Source organism: Notolabrus celidotus, chromosome 7 (genome assembly GCF_009762535.1).
Source record: "Notolabrus celidotus isolate fNotCel1 chromosome 7, fNotCel1.pri, whole genome shotgun sequence".
NCBI lineage: Eukaryota > Metazoa > Chordata > Actinopteri > Labriformes > Labridae > Notolabrus > Notolabrus celidotus.
In genome coordinates, this window is record NC_048278.1 from 10,536,958 (window position 1) to 10,551,903 (window position 14,946).

The following is a 14,946-nucleotide window of genomic DNA, read 5'->3' on the forward strand; positions in this document are numbered from 1 at the left end:
CCCAGTTCAGGTTTTAAACCTAGCGAAAAACACAAAAAACACAACTCAAATTTACTTAGAAGAATTCACAAAAATGTTATAGCAAGGTTAACAAAGGAACAAGATACAGACTGGTGAGCCGGACTCAGAAGGATGCTGCAAGCCCATTGATGCCGCGAGCTGGCTTTAAAATTGCGTGGATAAGTGTTCTCCTCTGATTGGGTGATTATTTCATTGCAGCTGCGCAACAATCAGGCGTCCCCAGCTGACAGCCAGAGGCCTTTACAACAAAGCCAGTTCATCATACTCTGATATCTTATAGTTATCAGGCTCCACTTTCCCTGACAAAAGAGATTGCGTCCCATGGTCCCATGGTCCCATGGAGCGGGTTATCAACCTGATAAATCAACCCTGTGTTACTATGAGCGCATTCACATGACCTAGACGGTGTTAGTAACATATAACCAATGTCAAACATGAACAAGTCTGTCATCATCAGATCATCAGATATTATACACTTAGAGCAAATTGATAAAAGAAAAATATAAAGAAGTTAAACACACAATCAAGACTGTAAACAACACAGCTGCATTTTCTAAACGAAATAACAACTGGCAGACAATAACATAATGCTGAGAGTGAATGCAGAAATTATGAATTACACTATCAATTTCCCATCACAAGTGAGCAATAAATCTAACTTTAACAACCACTGTTTATTCCCTTTGATTGATTTTTTCCTGGAATTTCGTTTTGAGGCATGTAGAACAGTGTAAGATGCAATATTTCAGCTGCCGCCCCGACAGAGTCAAACAGAGCGGAGATGATAAAAATGAATACGAAAACACATCAGAGCAACAAGCACATCTGGTTTTACATCTAATAAGCACTACTTTAAGGCTCTGGTGTTAACCTACTTTGGTCTCTATTGAAGAATCATGTCAGGAAAGCACAATCAATAACCTGCATTACTACATGCAAATTCATTGGTCAGTAGGTGGAGTTTTCTACAACCTTATCTCTGACCATAACCTGCCATGGAGCAAGTTAGGTGTTCAACATACCCTGATAAGAAACCTGGAGTTTAACCTGAACCTGTTGGAATCGCCTCACACCAGCACACACTCGCAACACTTCAAAAGAGATCTGACAATATTGGATGGATTATTTGGTGAAATTGTGTGATTGTGATTATAGTGGAAAAATTTACGACTGGGATATAATAGATGTTGTTTTGCCTCTACTTGCTGAGCTATCATGGAACATGCAGAGATTATTGATAATTTTGAAAGTAATTCTCCATTCAACACATATAGATTATGCAGTTATACTATTTTCTAAATAACTTACCAGTTTAAAATTTAAATAAAATTGTGTTTCTCCCCTTGAAAATAAGTGCCCTCCTCCAAAGTGCAAAGTCTATAGCCATGAGGCACTTCTGTACACTTTAAGTATTTCTGCATAATAAACAACAAACTTATACAGTACTGTTGAAAATTAAATACATTTCTGCAAAGTGCAAACAGAGACAGTGTAGATCTGTAAATTTAGCACTCTTCCACAGTGCAGCAGCAGTGGAACTTCTCAAGTGTTGATACACTTGCAATGGTCACATGCAATGACTTTACTCTAAGTCCTGCACAGCACTTCTTTCTGGTCAGTGTCACCGTTCCTCTGTCTAAAATATTCCCATGTAGCAGATGTCGCTTTTTTTCCGCCACCACTTATGCGTCGGCTTTCTTGTCATGTTCCTGCTAGGAGCATAAGACTCCAAACAATCACAGAGGGGTGGTAACATTAACACACACAAGCACATTTGTTTAAATCACAGCCTTTTTGTCATGTCACTGCACATTCCCACATCGCTTTTGTGATTGCAGCTGGATTAATCGCGCAGCGCTATTAGACAACCACACAGGAAACGGTTGTAGCTGTAGCCGTAACATTAGTGTTTACCTAAATAAAAGTCTGTGTTAATAACTGATACGTCATACCTTTCCTGGTAAAAACTGTATGTCTCTGTCAGAATATCATTATGACAAGCCTGCAATATTTGAATAAGTGCAGGGTGAAATTCACAGTTATCACAACGTCATCTCCTTCCTTTCTCTTTTCTCTGACAAAGCTTGGCATCATTCCATTAGGGCTTTGAGTGTCAAGAAAAAGGAGTTTTACTTTTTTTTTAAAATTAAATTAAACTCTTAAGGTGTTAAGCTTCTCAGATGTCTAAAGACAAACCATTTAAAGACAACCGTTTTTCATCAAGGTTGGTTATAAATAAACAGAAAATATATCTAAATTTGTCACAGCACTAAATCTATTGTGCTGGACCAGCATTGTGTTCACTTTTCAACCATCCAGGTAGGTATTAATAATCGTATCAGAGTCTAATCTTATCTTTCAATTTATCTTTTTTTTTTTATGTACAAAAATGGTTCATACTGGAAGGTGACATGTAATCTGTGACCATGTGTATATGCTGAATTCTTGAATTACATCAAAATGATACTAAGAACAAAGTATTTATATGTCGAGGTCATTTTGCAGCTGCTGATGTTCAGACAATTTAACATCTTAAACTACAAAACAAAACAAAGAAAATAGGAGTGTCTTTGAACTCTAAAACTAATTGATTGAATAAAACTTTTCCAAGGTCAAAAAGTAATCATGAAAAAGCATCACTCATTTCTCCAGAATAAGATAAAGGAGTTAAAGTGGTAGCAAAATTATTTTGTCTGTGAGCATCCAGACAGCCAGAGAAAGAAAAGAGAGTTGAAATTCACTGAGATTTGGAAATAAGTGCTTGCATTTATAAAAAGCTTTAGTTGCAGCTTTGCCCATTTGGTCTGATGTTGTGATAAATAATGAAACCATTCTCCTTTTATCGAGGAGACGTGTGGATGTACACAGCCTGTGAGTGAGAACATGCTGCTGTCTCTGAGCTGACACACACACACACACACACACACACACACACACACACACACACACACACACACACACACACACACACACACACACACACACACACACACACACACAAACACAGACACACACACACGCACACACACACAGACACACACACATACACATACACATACACACACCGTCCTAAAATTTACTGGGTAATGACTCAGAGATGCCTGAAACCTCAGAACACCATCCCTTTATGGATTCATTTTCAAGTTCTGTTTCAGGCATTTTTCACTTCAATTGTCTTGTTTTAGAATTCAGCCAAGACTCCAACTTATAAATGAATAAATGTAAATAAGTATTTGGGCTTTTAAACCTCCCTAAATTAATGATCTTTAACTTATTTCACTTTACTCAGAGGACAGGACAGGAGACAGGGTAGGATACTGGGAAAAGAGAGTGGGGATTTTTTTGCAGCAATAGGTTGAGGGCCAGATTTGAATCTGGGCTGCCCACTTCTACAGCTATAGTCTCTGTATACACATGGTTCCTTAAAGCAGAAAACACATGGTACCTTTGAACAGAGATGACAAGGTTTCTAAAAACAGACACCTTTGAAAAGACAGTAATGTACCTTAACGTAGATACATTGAGGTGCCTTTAAATAAACTTCACATGGTACCTTAAAAAAGACAAACAGACACCAAGTGGTACAGTTAAAGAGACACATGGTACTTCATAACTGGTATCACATAGTAAACAGTCACCAAATCATGCCTACAAATAGACGACACATAAATGACACTGCAATGTACCTTAAAACAGACGCTAACTGATACCTTGTAACAGACACCACCTGAAAACAGATACTAAAGAGCACATATTATTACTAGGCACCAAGGTACATCCTAAAACAGATATTGTAGAATATCTTATAGGAGATAACAAGCACAATCTTAAAACCCATGCCAAGGGTAAAATTAACACAAGCTCTCCAGGACACATGCAGTTTGAGACATCAAAGAGTTGTAACACGACATCAGTTTTTGAAGGCTTCAGCTCTTAAATCGGTTTACTGAATATTGTCTTTGTTAGAAAACATTCTTGTAACTTTTCATCTTCACATTACTTTTATATAAATCTCTTTTTGGTTTAAATGTAGAAGGGTTGATTAAATAAAGTCATGACACAAAACCCTTCACTTATGCCAAAACTCTGGCGGTAGAGTGCTGGATACTCTTCAGAGTTCAGAATATTAACAAAACGTGTCAAGGACAGCTTGTCAACTAATTCAAAGTTGGTATGCTCTCCTTTTATCTACATATTAGAGTGTTCTTCAGCAAAATACAATATGTGCAGTATTTTTGTGTGTGACTTTCAACAGATTGTAAAGTGCTTTGCCATTCTTGGGCTGAAATCCCAAGACCAGCGCAGCCTGTTAAGAAGATTTATTCTACATTTACTGCCATGAAAACAAGCTGTTCTTTTACTCTTTTCTCCTGACTTCATACATCCATTGTCTCTACAAAATAATCCAGGTTCAAAGTGTTTCTCATCATCACTTGATACAACTTGACCCATTGGCCAAAGCTAGCTTATGAAGCTGATGTCTAAGTCATAGACACAAATCAACACTTCTTTATAGTCATTAAAATAAACAAAAAAAAAAAAAAAGATTTTCTTTAACTGTCAAGTGAATCTATACTCCTGCCAAGAGTATGAAAGGAAGGCAGCGACCCTGGAAACCTTGAGTTCAGTATTTCAGGCTGTCCTTTCTGTGACTACATACAACGATCTGGTGAAGATTTGGCTGCCTCCAACAAGCAGCTGAAGCTTCAAGCTAACCTTAACCACCTACACATAAGACTTAAACTGGTGACCCTAAAACATAGCTCCTGGGTACACAAGAAGCTAAACTCTTTCATAGTTCCTACAACACTGAGACTTTATAATGCAGTTTGTTCTAATCATATGAGTTTTGATGGGAGATTCACAGAATGCAGTACTACATTAACATTAAGGTACGAATCTATGAATCTTTTAAAACGTCCTCTCTGAAAAGAAAACCATGCAGCAATGAAATAAATTGCGTGACCCATACCTGACAGCACTAGTGTCTGACCTTTTTCTATAGTGACCTTTGAAATTAAGTTTCTCTAGTAGTGAAATCTTCTCATGAAACTTACTGCATATATTTCCAATTTGTGGGTAGATAAACAGGAGACTATTTTCCTGTTCAATTTGAGAATGTCATGTAATCACAAAAATAGTCTAAACATAGAACTTGTGCTGCATTAATATGGTTTTCAATCACCACTTTGGTTTAAATCCCCATAGTGTTTTTAATTCACAAGCATGGTGTCTTTTTTTGTTTGTCACAAAACATTAATTGAGTCTAATAGATGAAGATTTGGGCTTAGAATAAAGTCTGTAAGGCTGTCTCCTGACATCTTGACATTGCAGTTGAGATGGTCCATCCAAACTCTGTTTAACAAAGCCTGCAGACGCCTGCATTACAGGCTTATGTGTTGCTTTTTAAAACCGTAGCTAAATTGTATAATACTTTCATAGAGCTCCAGTATATTATGTTTGAGTATTCTAAACTTGCCAAATCCATTTGTTTTATTAAGGAAAACAAAATTGCCCATTGTGTATGGCTGATTCAACTCCTCTCTGTCATGAATTTGTGTTACACATCCAATGATACATAAATAATGTCACAGAGGAGTAAGCACATATTGATTTATTTAAAAAAAAACACCTTGAATATTGACCTCTACCTATCTAAAGTCATCTGCACATCCCTTAACTGAAACACAACATGGCAGTTTGTGCTGAGCCATTTCTGACCTACCTGGGTCATCAAACAGGGCCCTCATCAGCTTTAAGAACTTAGACACATGCAGCAGAAGCAGATTTACATACAGTTCTCTGGAATAGCAAATATCTACCGACATGAGTCAAAACAAATTATCAAGGGTCAGACATGGGAGGAGGAGGCACTGCCTGACTTTCTGGTTCGAATATGGCCCCAGGTAGAGAACTGTTGACATGCATGAGAATGTTGATGCTTAAGAAAAAGATTTCCCTGTGATGTAAATCAAACAATAATAAGATGTTTTTTTAGATGAACTTTGGGCTGTTGTTTGAGTTCATCTGAAACCCTTTGTGGTCTATTGGATGTGTTTGTGTGGTGCGTTAATGCGTATATGTCAGGTGCCAAGTCACTCACCCACTCTCTAACCCCTGATCTAACTCGTTCACATCGCCTGCTCCCCAAAACTGCTTCTCTTTCAATTTCTTCACCTTCTTTTGGCAGCGTTGCTGCATTTGTTGATTGAGAGACCTTTGGAGGTTGTAAAGGCTGAGTCGATTCCTCCACCCCCCCACCCCTCCTCATCTCCATCGTCTCCTGCTCTCTGCCTCTTCACTGTCACTTGCTTGGCTACATACTAACTTGCTGTGGGAGGATAATTAGTCAAAGTGATTTCCCAACACTCCCCCACCCCATCCTCGCAGCCTCATCCCTTTTAGCTTGCATCTGCTTAGCATAGCTTGGCATGGGAGTCATGGAAATCTCACCAGCCAGGCCATTTGTCTCTCCCAGTTTGACATGAGAATATACATACCAGATGCAATAGTCACAGTGAGTATACAGATTGCATATGCTCAATGGTGAGCGATCCATGAGGCAGGCACAGTGGGGAAAATATTTTCGCTCCACAATACTTTGGGATAGCACAAAGGTCTTGCCTTAATGTTTTCACTGATTCTTAGAAATGTAGGAAAGTTTTAGCTTCTTTAATGAACACACACACATTCTAACCCTATTCCTGAGCCCCCACATTTGATTGAAATATTCATGATTTGATAACACATATATCACAATAATTTATTTAGTAATTAACATGGTAGTACAATCAAGTAATTTAACTGCTCAGTTGTTTGTATGGGACAAAGAATGGAGAGAGAGTTTGTTCGTTGGAAGCTTTTAAATGCAGGCCAAGACTCCAGCCTTCGGGATTGAGTAAATAAATACAATTAGAAAATAAATTAATATAAGCAAACAGAGTCACAATTTTGTTATCCGCTTATAAACCATTGTTTACACATTCTGCGTGGTTGCTCATGCTTTAAATGGAAAAAGTCCAGCCTAAACACACTGCAATAAGTTTCAGGCCTCATTTAATTGCAGCTGTAAGCTATAGAGTAAACGGCTTTGTCGGTGTGCCATATGAGGAAATGCAGGTGTGTTATTCAGTGAAACTGTTGATGCACTGAACTTGTTTATTTAAGATGCTAAAGGTTCATCTTCCAACTGTGACCAGGACAACTTCTGTTTACCATTATTCCTTCCTCTTGCACTGTCGACTCATACTCTGTTTCTTATACAACCTGCAAAAACAAATGCTTTGAAGCTGACAAAACTTGAAAAAGACAATTTTTAGTCATATCAAAATCTGTCAAACCTTCAAGGTAGCAACACTACATTTAAATGTCTTTTTTATGTCATATAACACCACATTGTTTCACTAGCGAGGCACAAATCCTCTGTATAAAACTCAAACCTGGAGAGTCAGTAGACCTGCAGCTCGTAAGATGCTACACTAAAAACCAAACACCAATAGCCATTGTATAACTGTAGCAGATATCATAATTTACTGAGCTGAGACAATCTTATGACATTTACAGACACTTGTCCGCTTTTATGAAGCAGAACATCTCACCTGTCTCTGGTATAGTGGGGATTGTGTAATCCTTAAACATTTTGCAACACTTTTCCAGACTGTGACAATACAGTATTTAAAATTGTACTTTATAGACAAACAAGTGGGTAGCCTTTCTCAAGTTACTTTTTTACATGACAGTAATATTGCTTTGTTCTGGATTTTTTTAACAGAGTTAAATAAGTGATGACTGAATAAGAAGCAGGCTTTCTGCTTGAACTTGCTGAAGGTCATTCGTTTCATTTTGAGTGTAAAGCTGCTTCTGTTTAAATCATTATGTATTTTGTAGCTGTCAGTACACCAAATCCAGTTTAAAACTTGCTAAGTTCACTAAAACGGACCGTTTACTCTATCATATTTTATTTCCATAGAGCCAATTTATATGTATATCAAAACACTATACAGTTACCCATTATTGAATTATAGAGACCTAAATCTTATTCACCATGAGCAAAGGACTTAGCAACATTTAGCCAGTAACAATGGTAAGAATAACCTTATTTTTAACCTTGAGCAGGACCAGATTCAAGCTTAACAGCCATCTGCTGTAACTGTGTTGGGCTTTGAAAGTTGTATATAGGCAGCACTGTAGGCAGATCAGGCTGTTTTCTGCCCAGATGGGTGGTTTTTGGGTTGGATTGTGTGGTTTAAAGCGGGCTTTGGTGGGTGGATATAATTCAGGCTGGTTTTCCAAGAGTTGGGTGGGTTTTTATAGCATATTTAAAATGTGTGTTTAGAAAATTGTATTTAACTAAATTATGTAACATCTAATCACTAAGCACAACATATTGTTAAGAGGAGAAATGAGTTAGTATTATTATCACGCACAATGGATCAAAATATTTAAAATCGTTTTTAAAATACCCTGTAAAATTGCAGTGTTTGCATGCACTGTAGTGCACTGAATGCACTCTGGGCATGTTTGTCCTTGTGCAAAGACAGACATAGATGAAAGCACAATATCTTGTCCCTGCACTGATATGAAAAACGATAGTTATCTGTTGTTTTTTTCAGCTCTGTCAGTCATGCTGCTTTTTGAAATGCAGTGTATTGTGGCAAAGCCATTTGATGACTCTTCCATTTATATGTTGGGTAACACCCAGTCCATACGGTGACAGAGATGCATTGGAGATCAGTATGCTGTGAGGGTTGGCTGCTTCTGTTGTTCGTCTTTCTAAGAGTTATTTTATGTGTTCTCTGGTTGTCAGTGTTCTTTTATGGCGTACTGTATGGCAGTAAAAAAAAAAAAAACAAGCAGAACAACAACAACAGATTTTACAGAGTTATAGCTCCAACAATCATGTTAAAAGTGCTTTATGTGTAGCATTAGAAGACCAGCAGAATAATGACAATCAACTGGTTATAATTATAACAGTTGAAGTCAATAGATTGGATATTATCAATAACAAACATAATGATGATGATAGAGGAAGGACTGATAAGATTAATTATAGCGGTTGGAGTCAAGCAGCTCTAAGATTAACGTTAACATTAGATAATGATAATAAAGGTAAGACTGATAATAATAATTGTAACAGTTGGAGTCAGGGAGGTTCACAGCAGCAGGCTGTCTGCAGCAACGATCCAGAAAAATCTACGGGAGAAGAGAGCTCAAAAACTCCCAGGAAGATATACGGTTAATGACTTTAATGGTTCGAGGAGACACTAAAACTTCCAATAAAAGCCTATTAAAAGCAATGTCCCTTTTAATAGCTGGGTGGGGCTGCACGTTTTAACAAATAAAAGCAAGTTAGATGGTCATATACATGGATTGTTTATATGGTTGTCTGTGTATAGAAGAATCATGACCTCCTTAGCAGCACATAGAAAACAGGGGGACCTGAAAACTGTCAGGCCGTAAAGTTTCAGCATAAGCAACAGTCAAACACTTCTCTAATTATTTTCAAAGAAAGATAAGAAACAAAGCTAAACTTCAGCTGCTACTGTTCTACTGAGACAGAGAAGCATCCGTTGAATAGTGTTCCGGTGTAAAGAGTGTCCCTGTTAAGATGGCGACTTTCACTTGAATGCATATTTGGTTATGGTAGTTACAACCGTTATTGAAAACTCTCTTGCGAATGCATTTAGGCACATTCATTAGACAATATCAAGTATCAGCCTATAGCAGCATAACTAAGAGCTGGCTCAAGCCTGAGCCCTAACCACAAGCCTCATCAAACAGGACTGCAGAGAGGGTGTCTGCCTCCCACACCCTGACTGGTGGATGATTCCAAAGAGCGGCTGGATACAAATGTCTGATAGCATGCATAGCCCTTGTTACTTTAAAATTACAAGATCGATTATTGTTTTTGTTTTGTTTTTCTGATCCTACATTTTCAAGAAGTGGTCACATGTTTGTTATCAAATGAATAAACTATAAAAGTATTATATTTTTTAGAATTTAATAACCATTCTACATTGCCTTATATACTTCATTTCATAAGAGTCTAAGTCATGAGAGGAACAGGGACCTCTAAGATTTCACTGAGGCTGTCATTGTTATGGTATGGTATTCAGATACAGTTGTGCTCATAAGTTTACAAACCCTGACAGAATTTATAATTTCTTGGGTAGTTTCTGTTGTCTTTATGATATAAAAAGAGTAAACACAATTGTTTGATAGAACCCAACCACTAACCATGAGTGAAAAAAAAAAAAAAAATTTCTCTCATCATTCATATTCTCTGAAAAATGGCCAAAAAAATCACAAATTCTGTCAGGGTATGTAAACTTATGAGCACAACTGTACTTTGAGGTATTTTTTTTATGGTCTGCTCTATTACGCCAAGACTCTCCATGCATTCTCCGCCTTTTCTGTGTACCGTTGTCAAATCTCAGCAATCCAGTGATTCACTGACTAGTGAACAATGGCTGTATTGAGACCGCCTGCTGAGCTCAGGCTCCTCTACTCGTCTCTCCAACCCATTTACAGGCTTGTTACAGCAGCGTGCATTTGTCTACTGCTGCAAAAGCTGCACCCTGCACATCTTTCCTCATGGTTTAATACACAATTGCCTGTGTGCATTTCCGTACCTATCAAATAGGGGACTTGGGTTTGGTTGCACATTCACCATTTATTTCTGTAATTTGGGCATTAGCGGAATCTTTAAATATGGATTATGTGAAAGTGGATTTTTCTGTTTTAGAAAGAAACAAAGACCGCATCAAAGGTCAAAAACACTCTTACACACTTAAAACATTGTGGATGAAAAAAGGGTACAGACAGTTCTGCTGCAGCACGTGCAGGTCCCCCTTGTCGGTTGGCATCCCGCAAAGATGAAAGTCCACATGGCGGTTAAAAATAGACACGTTTGCAGTTAAGTTAGAAGGAAAGACCTGAAGAGTAGACCCTTTGTTTTTTCATTGTTATCATTTTTATTGAGCAGAAACATAGGCCTGGCCTTGTGTAGCATATAAAATATCCCATTGCTGGTATTGTAGGAATGTATGTGAGTTTCTCAGAGCTTGTGTGTGCATTTGTGAGTATGGTTAAAACGTATTTCTGCAGTGAGGTGTTTTGTTAGATGAAACATAATGCTTCCATCCCTAAATGTCTGTAAGCCGAGTTATTCGTGCAGTGTTTGAGTGTTTTGAAAAATTATAATCTCATTCAGTGGATTTAAATAAAGAACTTGGTCTTAGTGGTTTTTGAATGAGTACTTTATGTGAACGAGTTCCTCTCCCACTCACTGTTACACGGCTGCTATAAAGGAAGAATTGAGGAACTAAAGTAAATCAAAGTGTGAAAACAAATCTGCAGAAAAATCCCACACAATTGCATATCATTTCAGGTGCAAGTAAAGCATTTTAAGAGAGAAAGCTTGTGTGGTACAAAATGTTAAATTTGATCAGTTGTTGCTTTGATGCTTTGTAACTGATGCTCTGTTTTCTTTCTGCAGCTCTACAGCTCAGTGGAGTTTGGGAGGAGGTGGCAACTGGTGCATGAGAGAGTGGCTCCAAATCGCTTCTACTGGTAAGTACAGAATTATGATCATTGTTCGAAAAGCTTTAAATTAGGGATGCACCGAAAATTCGGCCACCGAAAAATTTCAGCCGGAAATGGCCCAAAAGTGCATTTTCCGTTTTCGGCTGAAACACTTTTTTCACCGAAACAACCCGGCCGAAACTAAATGTTATGATGATGCAAGCAAAAACCGCCTCTTGATTGCTTTGTGAAAAAACGAGTTCTGCAGCGCAGATCACTAGGTCCCCGTGAAATTCACTTCACACCAGCGGGTCTTAATAGAGAACATTCCCTCTCTTCTTGCCCCCTTTGAGCAGCTAACTAAAGAGATCAGCTCCTCTGATGCATCTGTAGCAGACGTTATTCCTTTAATTACAGCACTAAAGCGTCTTCTAAGCAAAGAGGTTGAGACGGACCACGGAGTGAAAACAATGAAAAGTACACTCTAAGAGTCTGTCAGCACACGTTTCACTGAGATCTATTTGGATCCTCTGCACTTCATCGCGACTGTACTTGATCTGCGTTGCACAGAGCATTACTTGAATGTGGGAATGAAGTAGCGCGCACAAGAAATGATCCAAGCCGCGATGGATGCAGAGAACCCGCTTGGAGAAGGAGAAGGAGAACAGAGCGGCCTATAGGGTAGGGGCGTGTTCAGAGCTTTTTGACCTTGGAGGCCCAACTGAGGCTCTCACAAAGGCAGGGGTGGCCAGTGCATTTACAAATAAGTAACATTTACCCTTTCTGTCTTCACAACATACTTTCATTAAAGTATTAAACAGTTGTTATATCCCCTTTGACTTAAAAAAACATGACAAAGCGGCATACATCTTCTAAGCTTAATTATTTAAGGACTTACAAAAGATGTTTTTTCGAAGTCACATTTGAGGATAAAGAGCCTAGAAAATGCCTGTGCAACACAAACAGAAAACACATGGCTTAATCTCAAATCCAAGGAGTGAAATGTTACAACTGTCCCCGGTCTCCCTACTAATAATTGGCATTATAATTTATTTCGGTTTTCGGCCTTGGTCTCCTCATTTTCGGTTTTCGGTTTCGGCCAAGAAATTTTCATTTCGGTGCATCCCTACTTTAAATGATATGAGATTAAGAACTTTATTTAAATGTATTCATGATCTATTAGTAGATGTTTTTTGTGACACTGGGTTAATCATACAAGCATGCATGCCACAGTAAATGTCTGCAAGCTATAGATTTATGCACTATAACATGGCACATACATCAACAGCCACCTCTGAGTAACTGAAGAGTCCATAACTATAGAACAAAAATTCTCAACTTATTTATTAATTTTACAAATTCTATTTTTAGCTGTAAACCAGTTGGTCCGACTCATGTGGTGTCTCTGCTGTATCTTTGACAAATAAATTCCATCAAACATACTAACTAAGACAGTATTGAGCCCAAAGACTGGATAAAACATGGACATAGTCTCAGCAGTGACAACACCCATTTGTTTCTGAAGATGCATTATGAAGCCAAACGATGGCAGAGGTCATATGGGAAATGCTGATGCAAACTAATTGATGGTTATTCTAAAAATAGGCAAAGAGGAGGAGTTGATGCCTTAGCTTTTCAGCCTGGCAAACAGCTACATTGCGCCAACCTGTCAGTCAAATCAGCTATGTCCCTAAGTCTGCCTCACCATGTATAGCTGTTAGCCCTATAATCAAAATCAATGAGGTAGATGAAAATTCACCCCAGTTATAACATATAAAGAAATGAGTTAGAGGTAGAGAATTAACCGATTATTTGTACAAGTAGCATGTGTAATTCTACAATTTGTTGCATGTTATCACGGGCTCTGATGGGGAGTCCATGGCTATCCAAGACAGCCTTAAGTGTTTTATTGCACTCATTGGTATCATTAGTCAGCACTGTAGATTACCACCTCTTTCAACCCTGTTTCTTCACCATCATCACCTTACTGACCCACTGTATAACTTTTATACCACAGACAGTGATTGCTTTCCAGACCTTACTCCTTTTTGTCATTGAACAAATTAAACATCATTAAACATTAACAAATAAGGATTGATTGATTGAAACATGGCTTTTGGGGCCCTTTAATGTTGATAATGAGAGATAGATTGGTGCATAAAGTAGGAAACTGGGAGTGAAATTGGGGAATGACTTGCAGCAAAGGGCTGCAGGTTGGGTTTGACCCTTACTGCTGGCTTCAAGGACGATAGCATCAGTACCTGAGGCGCAACATGAAAAACTCTTTGACATGTGTTCAAACATGTTCAAAATGTCTGACAGATCAAAATATATATATTTTTTACATTTATGTATTTCTAGCTGCACTGATGCATTGTAAATAGATACATTGAGAGGGCCATCATTAGCTGCATTAAGTGTATTGTTATTTTTATTTTAATAAGTATCTCAGAAGATTTCTGATAAGCAGCTGTTCGACAAACCAAAAAATAATAAACACATTGTACAAGTGTTCACTTTTTTCCACCTTAAGAACTACCTGTCAGCAAAGATCCCTTCAGCAACATCTCTTTGATCAGCTCCCGGGGATGGCTATCCACTTTTATTTTGGCACAGTCATTGCAGTAACAGTTCGGCTTTTAATCAATGACTTATAGCAGCTACGTGCATGCCCAATAAAGTATGTCTACTCATGAGTCAAGCTGAGAATGAGAGAATGAAGACCAGAAGTAATGAGGTAACATTTTTTACATGCTGCTACTTTAATTGGACCAATTCTTACTGAGGCGTTTGTCAGGAACATGTTTATTATCAGGCTATTATAGGCCCCCTGTTAACCAAGATATTGAATCTAATGTTGACCTTTTAAGCCAAATATCCTAGTTGCTCTGAACCATTGCCTTCCCAAAAGTCCAAAAAGTGAGGGGCAGATGAGCTAGAGAGGTTTTTTAAGACTTCCATTATTCATGTGTCTGACATGCCTGATCTCAGCCTGTGGCAGAAAGTTACATTATGTAACCGACAGAGTTCAACTGTGGAGAGAGCCTTTGAAATCATTTTTGGGTGCAATCAGAATATTGTTATCCTTTGAGATGAACTAAACTGTATGAATACTTGAGTTATTATATGACCCCCCCCCCCCTTTTCAAGGCTTTTTAAAGCAAAATTGTGAAACTATATGTCTTTGAGGAACCATTACTGTTAGACAAAGATTCCCCAAACATTTCACTCTTAAATTTAACATCATTGTTCCCTGATCTCCCATCTTTCCCACAGACAAATGGTCTCACTACCACAAAAGAACTGTCCAACTCAGTGGTGTAGCATGACTCTATATAGTGACTAACATTTAACAAAAAGCTCCCCCCCAACAAACTGCGGCAGAACTGTCAGGATAGTAAC

At 38.1% G+C, this 14,946-nt stretch overlaps 1 protein-coding gene across 1 annotated transcript in view; it reads left to right on the top strand.

The window, feature by feature from the left end:
• Positions 1 to 14,946, top strand: part of LOC117815956 (VPS10 domain-containing receptor SorCS1) — a 148,348-nt gene that overhangs the window by 69,190 nt on the left and 64,212 nt on the right. The window contains 1 exon segment of the mRNA XM_034687979.1: positions 11,519 to 11,592. Coding sequence (XP_034543870.1) covers positions 11,519 to 11,592 — 74 coding nt within the window.